General features: G+C 39.0%; 1 protein-coding gene across 6 annotated transcripts in view; it reads right to left on the minus strand.

Annotated features, from left to right (window-relative positions):
* ANKRD17 (ankyrin repeat domain 17) overlaps positions 1-15,721 on the minus strand; it is a 95,025-nt gene that overhangs the window by 12,942 nt on the left and 66,362 nt on the right. For 4 of the 6 annotated variants that reach the window (XM_080407961.1, XM_080407959.1, XM_080407963.1 and 1 more), the window contains 10 exons: positions 10,945-11,093; positions 9,096-9,207; positions 8,776-8,921; positions 6,632-6,774; positions 5,672-5,885; positions 4,408-4,583; positions 3,400-3,562; positions 2,528-2,623; positions 1,029-1,145; positions 37-208 (listed from right to left, as the gene is read on the minus strand). In XM_080407961.1, the coding sequence (XP_080264087.1) occupies positions 37-208; positions 1,029-1,145; positions 2,528-2,623; positions 3,400-3,562; positions 4,408-4,583; positions 5,672-5,885; positions 6,632-6,774; positions 8,776-8,921; positions 9,096-9,207; positions 10,945-11,093 (1,488 nt within the window). The remainder of the gene's footprint in view (positions 1-36; positions 209-1,028; positions 1,146-2,527; positions 2,624-3,399; positions 3,563-4,407; positions 4,584-5,671; positions 5,886-6,631; positions 6,775-8,775; positions 8,922-9,095; positions 9,208-10,944; positions 11,094-15,721) is intronic. The other 2 variants (XM_080407960.1, XM_080407964.1) reach the window with 1 other exon arrangement.

Consider the following 15,721-nt stretch of genomic DNA (forward strand, 5'->3'; position numbering starts at 1 on the left):
TGTTTCAAAAATAGTAAGGCAAATAATTTAAATCACCTTCAGCTTTCAGCTTCTCTTTCTCCTGAGCTGCCTGAAGTTCAAAATTCTCTTTATTTTTTGCTTCTATTTCTTCTAGTTTTCGTCTCTGTTCTTCTTTTTTCTTCCGTCTTTTCTCCTTTCTTTTCTCTCTTTTGGCAGCCAAAGCCAGTCTCCTGCTTTCTTCCCTTAACTACAAGTCAAGCAAATGGAACAATATTAAAATATGTCTCATGCATTTCAACAAATGTAAATGTTTTCTATTTCCTAGGAAGCTGAACTGGCATTTCAGACTAACACACATTTACAAAGCAGTAGCTGAATTCTCTATGATCCGTATTTTTACGTATTTATTTCTTCCAAACAGATTGCTCACTCATGTTAACAGAAGGTTAGTGTAGAAACAGAGGACAGACACCACAAACTTAAGTCAGTTTTCCAAGACGCATTTTCAAGGATTCTTTGTTTAACCTTGGGTGTTGTTTAGACTGTACTGGTGACACACACATCTCCCTTTTCACAGATCAGAACACGAAATCGTTTCAGCTAGCCTGAATATAAAGCGTGCGCTCATTTGACACTATACTTCAAATTTTCCATTAGATTTCTACTACTGTACTATGGTTTCTAGTACATTATTAGTATTTAATTTTTTTTTTTACTATTTAAGATAAAACCAGGGTTTGGACCCAAAATCATCACCAGTGTGACTATAACATGACCATTTATCATGCGCTTGACAAAAATTATACTCAGAAATTCTTCTTTTGGTACAATACTATCCAAGATCAAAGAGTCACATCGGAGTTTCTTGATCCAATTTCTCTGAATAAGAACGAAAGTAATGTTCAAAGATTACCTGAACAAGGTGCTCAGCTGCAGACACTCCAATTATGGTATTTACATATACTCCTATACTTTAATACCTGCATTCACTGATCTTATGATCTTGAAGGAACATGAAATCAGGAGTTTTATCAATAAATAAGCAGAGCTCCACACTCTTAACTTGCCTTCTCCAAGTCCAGCTCCTCTAGAAGAATGCTTGCATTTTTGTTGGCTTCAGCAGCCTGTCTATCTTTGGCTTGAACAATGGATTCCATGCACAGGTGGCACTTCTTCAGCATCTCCTAAAATGAAAGTTCATCAACCCTCTATTTGAAACAGTAACACTGCATGTGTCTGAATGTATGATCTCAAGCTTACACTTGTAATTAAGTAACTGTTCAATTACTTGCACAGGAGGGTTTTTTTAAGGGAGAGCTTTAAATTCCCTCCAGTAAGCTCCTCTTCATGCCCAACCTTGCAGGCATACTCCAGTCACAGGTGTGTGACTTGCAATCAATAACCTACATTTCAACATGCTATAAACAGTACAAGGCAGTTTATAAACTATGCCCATTATAAAGATGAAAAAAAATGAAATAAAAGGCCAGGGGTCCTCAAACTTTTTAAACAGGGGGCCGGCGCACGGATGAAGTGGCAGGAAGTCATCTGTGGCTGCTTGGTTTCCCCCCAACGGGGTGGGGGGGGTCTGTAAATACTGGGGGCCAGATTGAGGACCCTGGGGGGCCATATCCTGCCCGTGGGCCGTAGTTTGAGGGCCCCTGTAAAAGGCTAAGGATCAGAAAGGTGAAGCAACTGCAGAAATACAAATACATCATAAAGCAAGGCTGCTTTTTTTTCAAGACACCTGAGAAACAACTTGAGTATTACAGTACTACTCACAAACCAACACTGGCTGCATAGCAGTGAAAATGTTTAAATGCATAGGGTGTCTAGCATCACAGAAGCGGACAGTGGTCACAAACACTGGCAATAAAACACGTACCAACTTAAACATTAGCAGCTCCTCAGCCTCAACACGCTCATCACAAACTGACACCCAGAAAGAAGACAACTCAATTGCAGCAGTGCAGTACATCAGTGAAAAGACAGAAGCATTACAACCTTATTTCTGGACTGGCTGCTATTCTCATTTCTCTTACTACAAAGGAGTTTTTGCCCTGTTCACCTGGACTGAAGATGAAGGCCAGCAGTCCACTTAATAAACTCTAAGAAACCACTGTCCATTACATTTTCTGTCTTCTTTCTAGTAAAAACTTTTTCTACAAGATCATGAAGCTTCATACTCAAGGTCACACGTTTTTAGTCCAAGCTCAGTCTGTTACCTCCACCTCACTGCAAAAGCCAGCATAAATTCAGTACAAACTTGCTCAACAGGGAGGAATGCAGAGCAGAATGAGGAAATGACTGGGAAAACACTTGAAAAATAAGCATGGAGAACAAACAACACCATCTTTACTACTACTCTGACAGTACAGTACTAAGGCACACAAAGTTACCATGGCTATGTGTTCCATTTTTTGCAACTTTTTCTCAAAAATTCCAATGGAACTCATTATTTGGCTGATTTCTGGTACACCAGGAAGCTGAAGACCATAACCTCGACTCTAAAGCCGAGACAGACACAGCACTATTCCTTCTCAAATATTTTGTCTTACAATCTTACCTTATCAGTAATTGTTGCTATGTATCTCATGCATTCCGAGTCTGATGGAAACTGATTTACTTCTTTCACTAGATAGCGCACCACTTTTACATGACCCTGAAAAAGACATTTCAAGGACTAAATTTTATATCAGGCCAGATGCTTCTCGTTTGCTAATAAACACTTTAGTACAAGGACTCATTGCAAAATATTTATTTTCAACTCCTTCAAATGATAGTCTCAACACTTTTTTTTTTTTTAAAAAAAATCTTTATCACCTCCTAGACTAGTGAGGCATGTTTCTTCACATTTATGCCTAACAATTACAGTACCTGTTGTCAGGCTGCCCTTACTCCAGCTGTACTTTCACGAACTTCTGTCTCTTATTTTGGTAGTTTTCAAATGCCCAGTTCTGGCAACTTCACAGTTGCAGGCTCCAGCAGTCACTTGCAATTTTTCAAGTACTGCAATACTTGGAACTATCCTCCCTTGCTAACAACAATTACCTCTAGAGTCAAATTGGGTTAACCTCACTTCCCCACCCCCCCTTGCAAAACTGCTCATCCCCTCTTGCTTAAGAAACCAACTCAAATCCCCCCCCGTTCTATCACATATTCCCTCCATCTCTGCACATATACACTGCAATTTTCACCTCCCAACAGACCCATGAGAACCAGCCGCAGTAAAGTGCCTATAAAGCAAATTTCTACAAGACTTTAACACAGATATACAGGTGACACACATACCTATTTTTGAAGATTCAATGCTATGTATTAAAATTAGTTGACATTTTTAAATATGTCATTTTTGTCAGCTATGTTCTACTTATAATAGCTGTGTAGGGATGATCAAGACATTACTAGCTAAGAACAAAGCTGAACTTCATATTCTACCTTTCGAAAGGCTGCCATAAGAGGAGTTATTTTCCTGTTATCAGCAGCATCCACATCAGCTCCAGCTTGCACTAACAGTTGGACAACATCTAGATGCCCTCCATTTGCTGCCAGCCATAGTGGAGTATTCCCCTTCTTGTTACGCACATCAATGTGAGCTCCTCTACAAAAACAAACACATTCAATCAAAACTCTGGATCACACATTTTCATTTCATGTAGCAACTGCACTGGCAAACTGGACAAGCAACAACAACAGAGTAAAGTTCAATACTAATTTTTACATCAAACATAGGCATTCTCAGAGTGCTTTGGCTTCCAAAATTATGCTTTTGTTTCTTTTGATGCTGTCGAGATCCTCAACACAGCCTAAAAACATTTTTAATACTTTAAGTCATGCTGTTTGTCAGCTGTTTCTGAAGTTTCTCTACTTCATTAGCTGCCATCCATCAGTACACTGTATTCTTCATTAGCTTACTCAGAACAACTTACAACATTTCAAGTGCAATCCAACAAGCAGAACAACCACTTGGAAAACTACATAGCCAAAATTGACTCTTTTTTTAATTATACTTGAATTATACTTGAACACGCATCAAAATCAATCTAAAAAAAAGAAATCATTAAGATGTATGTTTCCTGAACATCTGCTGTTGTTTAAGGACTTAACACTACCATCTAAAAGGCTGCGTGTCATGAACATAAGTGGCATATACGTAAACTTTACAAAAAACAGTTTATTTCTAACATTCATGATTCAGTGAGACAGGAAAAACTGAATTAATCCATTTGGGCAAAAGCAAGCTCTCTGACACCAAAAAGAAAACTTTGTTTCATCACTGCTGATAAATAAAAATACATAGTGATGGTCAACAGACACGGAACCTTTCCCATTTCCTACCCTGTCTTGTATATTGGGGAACATTATTGTACATTGGGAAAGGTTAGTTTAAGTAAGGCTGTAACACAAGATGTTTTCCTTCAAGCAGCACACTTGCAGATACAGTACCTGCTAATGAGAAGTTCACAGAATTTGTAGTGCCCTTTGTCTGCTGCAATGGTTAAAGCTGTATCTCTTGAGGAAGGTACTGGAGGAGCATTTACATCTGCACCTTTGTCCAGCAGAACTCTGCCCACTTCTGCATACCCACCAGAAGCTGCTTCCATTAATGGTGTGAGACCAGTCTACAACAAGCAAGCAGGGGGAAAAAAGCAAATTATTTTGGGGTGGGGTTTACTTGAGAGTCAGGATTTATTTCAGATTCCAGCAACATATTTCTAGTTCTGGTGCATGAACTCCAACTTCTGGTGTACAAACTCCAACTGCTACCTGGCCAATTTTATAACAGCTCAGCAACTTTCTGGAAGGTGAGCTCATCTTCAGCTGGCTCAAGAAGGGCTTTCAGCTGAGAACCATAGTGCATGGTAACCCCCCACTGCTGTGCAGTGCTAAGAGGAATTCACAGTCCACTGCGGTCAGTTGCTCAAAACTAAATCCAACCAACCTTGAACTTACGAGTACCATTACCATTAAGTCCCATAAAGTGCCCATGGTATTATAGAGATGATGTAAATCACATGTCCTGCCTTCATTACCGGATCGTACAGACAGCACCTGGCTAGGTCAAGGGGACACATAGTTTTAGCAAGAAGAATACCTAGCAGCAATGAGGACTGTGCAGGTCCTTTAGGGTTCCTCTCTGGCAACTATTAAGCACAGTGGAAAAGGAGAACAGAATGCCACAATCTGTAGAAGCTTTTTTTTTTCCCCTCCCCCTCAATATTCTAGCCTTTTTTTCTAGTGAATAGCCTGTCTTCCCATTTGAAGAGGTGGGGTCAACTGACAGACTCTCAAGCACAAACACCCCTCTTCAATTCTGCATCACTACTGTGGATATAAGCAGCTGGCCAAACAGAAGAGATTAGATCATGAGCATACCTAGGCCAAGATTCTAGCCATTTCTGAATACATTAAAACCTTCTATTTTTATTAAGTTAATGGATTACTATTCTTATGCTTGTAAGCTGAAGAATTCACCTGAAGATGAACTAAGGCTTCAGAAAAAACTTTTTTTTAAAAAAATGAACTGTGTAACCACCAAAATATTAGCCCTTAATTGCAGCCGTTATTTTTCTTTATAATATATTGCTCAGGTCAGTTAACTGAACTAGAGGTCAACTTGCACAAAAGGCAAGAAAATCAGGTAACCACAGAGAAACAATGACCTACAAGCTTCTTCTTTTCCAGACTTATTCAGCTATTTGTGCCTTACCTTAGCTCTATGTTCCACATTAGCTTTTCTATCAAGCAGCAGGCTAACCACTTCAGTTCTCCCTTGGAAACAGGCCAGAGTCAGTGCTGTATTTCTGTTGGTTTCTATTTGGGCATTTATATCAGAGCCCATGTCCAGTAACAGCTTGACAGCAGCAGTGTGCCCATTCATGGCTGCCAGCATTAAGGGAGAAATGCCCAATTTGCTACCAGTTCTGAAGGAGAAGAAAGAAACCCCAAAAACCTCTTTAAATCATAACCACATTTCAGAAATTACTAACAAAAAACTAGTGAAGGCAGAGTACTTATCCAAGACGAAAACCTCAGCTAAACAGTAAGTGTTACTGAAACTAAAAGAGGTTCTCCATAGTACCATTGCTTAGGACAAGTATTCATCCTTAAGGACACTATGCATGTTACCTTTTAATTGCTGTGAATTTAAAGGCATCTCTTATGAGGAACCTAACTTTTGCTTGGACCTTTCATTTGACTTGTACAGCGTATGGCTGAGCTATTTTCTACCTTGCAATGGATGAAAAAGCATTACATACATGCATACACACACAGAAAAAGCTTTCTTTGAACTACACAGGGAAAACAAAAGGGTAATACATGCACTTTCCTCATGTAAGCCAGAACTAATTTCAATCCACAATCACAAGCAGGCCAACCACAGCAAAAAGAAAGATTTCTATCTTTGACAAAAGACAGCTGATCATATGATACATGAAAGTTAATAAAATAGAGATGAAAGTTAAAACAACATTTGAAAAGCACAGTCAAAACCTTCCATTTCCAACTTAAGAGGAGAGCACCCTACTACAAATTAAACAATACATTGGTTTTGATCATGTAAAAATGGTAAATTTTACTCCACACAGTTGTCAACAATTTTTTTGGAAAGGGTAAAAACTCACAATGCTACGAAAACTGTGAGAGAAGGCGTGAAAAGATAACTTGCCTGGAATTTATCTCTGCCCCAGCATTTAGCAGAATCTTGATAATGTTCACGTAGCCACCAGAAGCAGCGAGGCTTAAAGGTGTGTAATCAGAAACATTCCTGTGCTCTTTGTTTGCCCCTCGAGCTAGCAGCAACTCCACCACCTGCAGTGTTGTAAGAAATAACATCTGGTTTTCTCCCAAACTTGCAAATCTATCAGGGCAAACGCTTTTGAAGCCTAAATATACCATTGACATCTTCCAACAGTAAGAAAGCGATTGTACTCAGTTGTTTCCCTATACTCCTCGCCTCCATGAACAGATGAGGCTGCAACTATGTTCCTAAAGCCACTGTAAAACTTCCTTTAAAAAAATTCAATCCTGATTAGCATGCTTAAACCATTCATACCAAATTGTATAACACAGCGAGAAAAAAAAAATCAGTATATTTTTATAACTATTTTAGCCATGTTTAAAGACTGCTAAACCCAGAGATTCAGTTCAAATACAGTATATGAAGTACTCTTGCCTTTTGCTCTCTCCCATTTCAACACTCAGTTCACTATCAAGTTAAGAACTCATCCTCAAATTGAAGCTGTGGAGCAACAAGAAAGCAGCTGCATGCTTTTATCTCATGTTCTCTATTTACACCACTACACTGAATGGTGTGCAAGTTGTACACAGAAACCTCATGCAAGAGCCATTAGAAACCAACATTTGCATCCCTTCCTGTTTCTCTCTGTACATTAACAAAAAAAGAACACAAGTACTTCTTACATTAGTCCTTCCTTACAGATTCATTTACAACCCAAACTCCTCACAGCTTCCCATACTCTACTCCAAGCTCTCATTCTGTAGTGAAGTTTTACAGAAAACTTGACAAGAAACTAAGCTGTCTAGCAAATTAAAATCAAAATGAACACAGAGGTGAAAACCCACTACATCATCTTCAGTGCAATGTTTAACTTGCTACACTTGCAGCTTGTAAGCATAAAACATGCTTAAATTATTAGACCTGCACAATTGAAGCCAAGGGCTTTTCAGTCAGAGTATTTCCCCATGAAATCACAGGATAAACTTACAGCCAAATATAAAAACTGGGGCAGGAGGGCATCTGGACATTATCTCTACTACCCAGAACCCAGTGTTTCTCATCATCTTCCCTCCAAAAAGCTGAAGGAAAACATGACACGTTCCTCCAAGGAATACTGTTTGAGAAACAAGATCAATCAATTCTCTGGAAAGGTAAGCATCAATTCACCTTTGCTGTATGAGGCTGCTGGCCACAAAGGCTGCTGCGACAGCCCGACCAAACAGCAGGCCTTTCCCTTCACCAGAGCATGTGACTGGCATGGCAGCTAATCCCCTCAGTGTCTGAAATCCTCTGGATGGTGTTGAAAACAGGCCAGAAAAGCTACAAGTTTTCAGTAAAAGCATGTCTAGGAAGCAATCACCTTTTACATTCCACAGTACCACTGTTAAGACTACCTGTGGAAGTGGGAGAAGCATCTCCAACCTCACTCATTTCCAGATGGCCACAGAGGAAGGTGATCCTGCACCAGATTATACAGCCTCCACTGTGGCTTTCGCAATTCAAACAGTAGAAGCATTAACAGAATTACATACTTAAGATTTGTAACAATCATTAGAAAAAAACCAAAACAAAATGCAGATTTTATAATTAAGTTACAGAATACAGTATTTAATATAAAATTCAAAAAACCTCCCCTGCATTTACTTTTGATCAATCATTTGAAAACTGTTTTTAGTCAGAGATGCTGGAGTTACCTGCAGCACTCCGATATCCTATGGCCTATCCACTGGCAAACCCTCTCGGGTCATATAAGAAATTGATTCATGCCTAAACTCCAGCTTCTCAACAAGAACACTCATCACATCCCCTTTCACAGCTACATCTAACTATGCTGGTAAAAGCCCCATAATGAGCCACTAATGATTACAGCCATGAGGTCATCTACACAGCACTGGTCCAACTTATAAAAAGAGAAAAAAAGCAATCTACATGAGACACGCTGCAATATATAACTTCGAAAATGAGAAGCTCTTTGCATCCTTTTTAAAATAGACCATTCTAGAAGACTGCTTTAGTATACTAACACAATATGTAATCTACACACTGCTACTGAGGACTAAGTTATACTTCACCTCTTGTCTCCCTCCTGAACAAGCCAAAGACAAGGGAGTGTCCTTGGTTCTCTCAGACTGGGCTTCAATATCAGCTCCATTATCCAGTAAGATTTCAACAACACCCACGTGGCCCGCTGTAGCAGCCAAAATAAGCGGAGTAAACCCTGAAATGAAGAGAGACATTTGAAGAGTCCACATTCATAGCTTAAGCGACTTAAGTTAAATCACCAGAAAAGCAAGCCTATAAGCTTCACAAAGACTATGCTTTTTGTGCATTTATTTAATGTGATACACTGGAAAACCGGAGAGGGTCTGTATTGCCATAGTGAGATACCTACCTTTCTTGTCCCTGTGTTCAATATTAGCTCCTCTCTCTAGCAGTGTTTGTACTAGTTCTTCATGGCCACCAGCGCAAGCGAGTGTCAATGCTGTGTCATGATTACTCTCAGTCTACAAGAAACATCATATACACAAGATAAATATGTACTTTTCCAAGTACAACCCCTGTTATATTGTGTATTAGCCCAAGTACAACTCTACCTGCCACAGAATAAAAAGCTTCTATAAGTTTAAGACATGTCTACAGATTACCTCACAGTTATCTTTTGTGTTCAAGTTCATAACAGGGTTCTACTTCTCAAGTCTGCTCTGTTGGAAGATTTGAGAGCAATTCCTGTAAGAATGGAGATTCCTCAGGAACTGAGATCTCATCTGTTCTTTGCTAACTAGATCAATCTCTTTACCACTGCTTGACTAAGTCCTTTACATGGTATAATAAAAGAATTTCTTTAATTCTTAACCCTCTGGTTAAACCCAAGGGGAAAAAATTCCCCATCTCATCATTACTGTTGCTGAAGCCTCTGAACAGTACACACCAGCTACAGTGAGTCCACAAATCGCAGTAATGGAAAAGACAAAACTACTGAAAATATACAGAAATCTCTGTCTCTGAGCTTATGCTCCACTTTCAAGTTTTCTTCCTTTTGAGTACTTGCACACTGTCTCCAAGCAAACATTTCTAGCAGTAGATAGCTCTCTGTAACAGCACAGAGCCCTTATCAACCTTGATTCTGCATATGAAATGCTTGCAGTGTAACAACGCACATTTCATTTCTCAGTATTGCCAGGGCCCGTGTGGATGACCACTGTCCTATCTGAAAGAGCAACCAAGGAACTCTGAGAACTACTGGCACTGTTAGTTAACAACACAGGGACTGCCTAAAACCACAACTCTCTCTTCTTAAACAACAAGAAACACCAAACCAGCAAAAACACCCAAACCCCAAACACATTTATTTTTTTATTACCTTTCATAAGAACTTAGTTTTACTTTACTCTCTTACATCCCAGGGTACTGGCAGCTTATGATAATGTTAATCTGCACTGGTGCCTAGCAGCTAGCAACAAGACCAGTCAGGTTATGGCAAGAACTCCTGTACATGGTCACAGCAGAAACCAAGCCAACTGCCACAAACAACTGAAGTAGCCAAGACTGGTTTTCCAAAGGTTTCTCCCCTTTTCCCCCAAGAGTCTCATGCCTTTCCTCTTCTCCACACTGCCCACATCTTAGCCATATCATGTATAGTCTAGAGCTATGCATATACGTGTGCGAGTTAGTACATGTATGCGCTTTTTTTGATGGCCAGCTAGCTACAAGTCAACTTAAAGCAGCTATTTTTAAAAATAATTTCAATACCAAAATGCCTTTTCTTTAGTGGAAATGAGAGCTTGTTACTATTTCTTCTTGCTAAAAGAATTACAGAAATTATTAGTTTCAGCACTTTCATACTTCTGTCAAGCTGGGTGATCATTGGCCAACAACTTCAAGCACACAACCCCCAACCCCCCTGTGTGCAATATTTTAAGGCTTTTTTTGTCTTAGGATATCAGCACAATATTTTCTGTCAGAAGACAACTTTGCTGTTTCTTATAATCACTCCGACAACTAAGAAACAAGAAATACAAGTGTTTAGCCATTCAAAGACCTTCTCTTTTGTTCAGCAAGAACACAGAGGAAAGTGGATTGCAACTCTCTAGGGAGTTGTACAGGATTTCCAAAAGCAACACATCAAGTCTCTAGAACCCAATTCATTATACAACCGAGCTGTTTACTATCACTGAATTATTCAGGATGCAGAAGAAAAATAGCTTCACGTATGTGCACTGCAGTGGCAATTGCAGGCTTACCTGTGCATCGATATCTATAGCAGGGTAGATTGGTAGCATGGCTGAAGGAGAAATGATAGGACTTGGAGTTGGCGTCTGAGGTTGGGAGACAGAAGTTGCAATGCTGTGGGTAGGAGTGTTTGACATTGCAGATGCTCTTCCGCTCACTGCTGTTGAACAGAATAATTACACTTAGTAAAAGCAAAACACTTAACTTCAGATGTTAAACATGACAATAAATGGACAGGGGGACAGAACTCCCACTGACCAAACTCCCCAAGAACTTTATTTTCCACAAAAAACATTTTCCACTCTTTTAACCCAATCTTTGAACCTTTAACACTTTGAATTTAACAACTATGCAGAAGGTTAACTGTATTCAATCAAAGAAATATGTATCAGATGGGCATGTTTTCTAGAAGCCCACCACACACAAAAAGGATTTTTTTTTTTTAAAAACCCAAAGATCTCTCCTCCAAGCCGGCCATTATTTGGACCACAGGTTCCATACCTTTAGAAGCAGAACTGCAGAACAAGTCCAATCAATAGGTATCAATGCAATTTTTCTTAAAACAGTTTAAGGATTTTCATATAAAAGTCCATCCAATTATCACCCTCTAACCCCCTGGCCCCCATAAACATAAAAAAAAAGCAACAGTGCTAGCATCAGGATGCTCACATGGCAGAATTTGTTGACATCAGAGAAGTGGAAGCTTCGTAACAGCCATTTTGCAGAAACTTTGGTCAAGGTTGTTAGGATAAGCAAAAGGTAATACCATTTTACAGTTGACAACAGCATATTGACATGACACAAAATAGCACCGACTGCCACGCTTCCCTGAAATTCATTTCATACATGTAACATTTAAAAGTATCAAGCAAACTTGAATCTACAACACCCTTTGGGAAAAAACTCCCGTTTTCCTTCTTTTGGTTTTGTCCTTAACAGAACTCCATGGTTTTCTCCCTGACTTTTCTCCAGTATTTCTACAGGTCTTTTTCACACGTGATCAGCAAAGGAGAAAGTAAAGTACTGTACGCTTCTCCTGTCAAGTTGACAAAGGCATCTTTAACTGCAACATTGAAGAAATGCACTTTCCACATATAGTCAGTATTCATCTAGTACACACCACCAAGTAACCTTGTGGAACATCAAATAATACCCCTTTACCCCCACCTTTTCAAGCCTTGGTCATTTTTCAAACAGGTTTAATCATCAGCCATGTCCCTAACTGCCAGCCATTGATAATTAGCTCCTATATTAAATTTGAATTGGTAAGTTCTTCAACAAATGCCGCAAAAACTGTACCCTGACATGCCAATTTGTGTACTCCCTCCTCTGCAAGGCAGCTATGTTTTTCATCCATTACTAATTTAATTTCTGAACTTCCTATACAAAATCCCAGCAAAGCAGCTAATAAATGTCACTGAAACGAAGAAGCCCCAGCTTAAAACATAAAAAGTATTATTAATTCTTTATGTAAATCAAGATTCAAACTCCCTTGACCTTTATATGACAGCGCCTTCTGAAAGCTTTTCTCACCTTATGAAACAAATCACACTAAGCATGGATTCAAGGAAACGTGCAGAAGGTAAGCCAAAATATTCTGACATAAGGTCAAAAATTATGGCCTAAGGGAGTTCTGTACAGAGAAGTAACCTAAGATCTTAATGACCTATCATTCTGTGGAGTATCTAATTTAAACTCTCCTCATTCCTTATACTGACTGTAAATGAGAGATACAACCTAAAACCACAACTTCTGATTGGTTTCACAGAGAAGGATAAGAAGTTGTCTTTTCAACTCCTGCTCCCCTCCTTACACATACGGTCATAACAAGTAATTTTGAAAAACTAGCATAGGCACCTTCTTTCTTTAAGTTCAAAGAGGAAGTTAAAGCAGCACAAGAACAGTAATGGAATTATAAAGGATGAGGATTCTTGACTCTTCACATCTAGTCCAAAAGAATCCAATAAAAATGGTAAAACGGACTGGAAACTAACCAAATATGCTTAACTTGGATGATATAAAAGCACAATCATCAAATAACCCACATATGAAAAAAGTTAACCCTGCTACAGTACCACGTGCATTTCAAACAGTTTCTAAGAATTATAGCTGTAGTCCCCATATGGGGGCTGGGGAGCATCTACTACTATACAGAGGCACTATTAAAGTTCTTAGACCTTAACAACAAAACAAAAACAAAACAAAACCAAGGTAGTTAGGAAGGTCTCAGTTCCAGTCAAGTCTGTTTTTTGTACTAATTGTGTTGCAGTGAGGGGGAAGAAAAAGAAAGCCCACCAAAAAAAAAAAAGAGATAAAAAAAGATACATGTTTAAAAGCAACATCCCTCTTCCCACAAGGAATAAAACCTTTATTATACAACCCATATATAAATATTTTTATGCATGCTAGTAGGGGAGAATATGCATGTTGACTTACAGTTCTCTTAAGTGTATTTCGAATGTGCTTCTGCAATAATTCACAGACAAATAGAAGTTCATAACCCTACAGCACATTTCACTGAGACAAGACATTAATTTTCATGGGTAATGACTTCGATGATATTTATTTCATTATCACCTGTGCAGAGTTCAAATTTATAATTAACATGCCAAGGGCAACGAACAGAATCTTTACCATGTCCAATGAAAAATATTAAAAGTTTCCACTAAGCCAAAAGGTTTTCCACAACAGTCTTGAGCAGTGGGGAAAAAAGGCATAACCAGCTGGCTTGACCATCCCATATAAAAGCACTAGCAGCCAAAGGTCTCTTCTCCTCTGCCCCTCCATCTACTCTAATGGACCAGTAGCAACATTTAACTAGAAGTCTGTACTTCAAGATTGAAACATCATTACCTCACGTCTGGGATAATGAAGTCTTCAAAGCTAGTTCACTATTAGAATATTTTAGTATATACATGCCTTGATATGGACCAGCTATCAGTCTTAGTCATGTTACGAAACATGGTTAAGCTTCTTTGACACAGTATGTTGCTCCAAGCACCACTTGACCACTAAGTCACAGTCTTTTACATTTGTTTGGACATTAGACAACCAGTTTTGTGCTTACTCGTAGTAGGAGCATGGCTGCTCTTCATATGGATTTCCTTCTGGACATCTGAACTTTCACTCAGCTTCAATCAAAAAAAAAAAGGACACCCCCAAAGCTGCTACTTTCTCCCCCATGGCCAACAGCCTCACTCACCATCTAGAGAAGCATTTGGCTTACAAATGTTGTCCAGTCATTAGGGGATAAAGAAAACAGCCAAGATGAGGAATTAGAACACCTGAAAACTAACACGAGATACTTAACATTGTAGCCAGTATTTTTATCTCACTGCTCTACATGCCCTAACTCAAAACTTGTGTCTGGAAAAAAGCCCAAAATTCTCAAAAGAACATGGAGTTGTTCGCACTGTTCAGGTTTGTTGCTTCCTTGAATACTTTGTATTTTCATTAAGTGCATGACATTACAGAAACCAAGCACCTTTACAATCCCATTTCATCTTCATGGTTAACAGAAGTTTCACGTTAGTTTTGTCCGATTGTGGGTGCAGCATGGTTCTTATGTATTTATTCCTTATTTTCTGTAATGCCAACAGTAGATGGATAAAAACTTTTTCACATCATATTACAATAAGCCAAGATGAGGGACTGAGGGAAAACAAATCCAACATTACAAGAAATCTATTAAGATACCTCAGCTTTTTCCAACTTGTTAAAGCCAAATCAACAGGCTTGTTTCACGCCAGGTTGTTCTCCTCTGCCCTCAATTTCTCTGTTGTATCTTAAGTTATTAACAGCTATGCTCCTGCCACACATGCTTAAAACCAGTACAGGACACTTCAGATGCATAACATGCCTTGAATTACAAGAGTCAAAGTTATGTTCTGAATTCAAATACAAACACACAGCGTTGCTTCTTCATACTAACAGCTCCATGGATGAAGCCTGAAAACCACAGTGGCAGTCTTGATGATTATTAGTTATAGTCTGAAAGGTGGACTACCCCAGGCTCAGTCCCACACAAAACCAGCTGCCTAGCAATAGCCAAAAGTCTCTTAATATTCCAAGGGCAAGGGTCTAAATGCATTTACCATCCATCTGCAAGAGCAGCACAACCGTTGCCAGCAATCTGTAGCTACACCAGCACGTAACAGCTTACATCCTCAGTTTTCTGCAGCTCCTGTATAGGTCGTGAGACAGACAGAACCTCCTAATTTTTCTGTGATGCTGGTGCTCTACACAGTTATTTTTTCAGTACTGAGTGTCTGTGAAGAACTTACAGGCAATGCATATTCTTTCTTATGTATTAATTCAGTCACAATTAAAACTGACTCATCCCACAAGGTAGCTACCAGGAATTAATCTTATCCAGTGCTTCAATATTCCTGAAGTTCTTTGTGAGGCTCTGTTACCAAACCTAATCCTTTGAATAGTTACTATTTTAAAAGAAGTTTCCTAATAAAACCAGGGATTTTTTTTCTTTATGTCCTTAACATACCATTTAACATCTGCAATGTTTTCATTCGAGAGTTACATAACTAACCCTAAAAAATACTTCTATTCACTACCCTCACAGCAAGCAAAGAACTTATCCAGCGACTGAAGCTGAAGAGCAAACCTTTTGCTTGTCAATTCCAGCAGGATCACAAAAGCAGCCTGAAGTTAAAACTGAAGGATTATTTACTGCTTTTTCACAACTTAACCTATTTCTTTCTTTAGGAAAACCCCAAACCCCTTTACTTGGTACATTCTCTTACCATGCTTCCCAGGCAAATTGCATAGAGC

This window comes from Falco punctatus (genome assembly GCF_963210335.1).
Source record: "Falco punctatus genome assembly, chromosome: 1".
NCBI lineage: Eukaryota > Metazoa > Chordata > Aves > Falconiformes > Falconidae > Falco > Falco punctatus.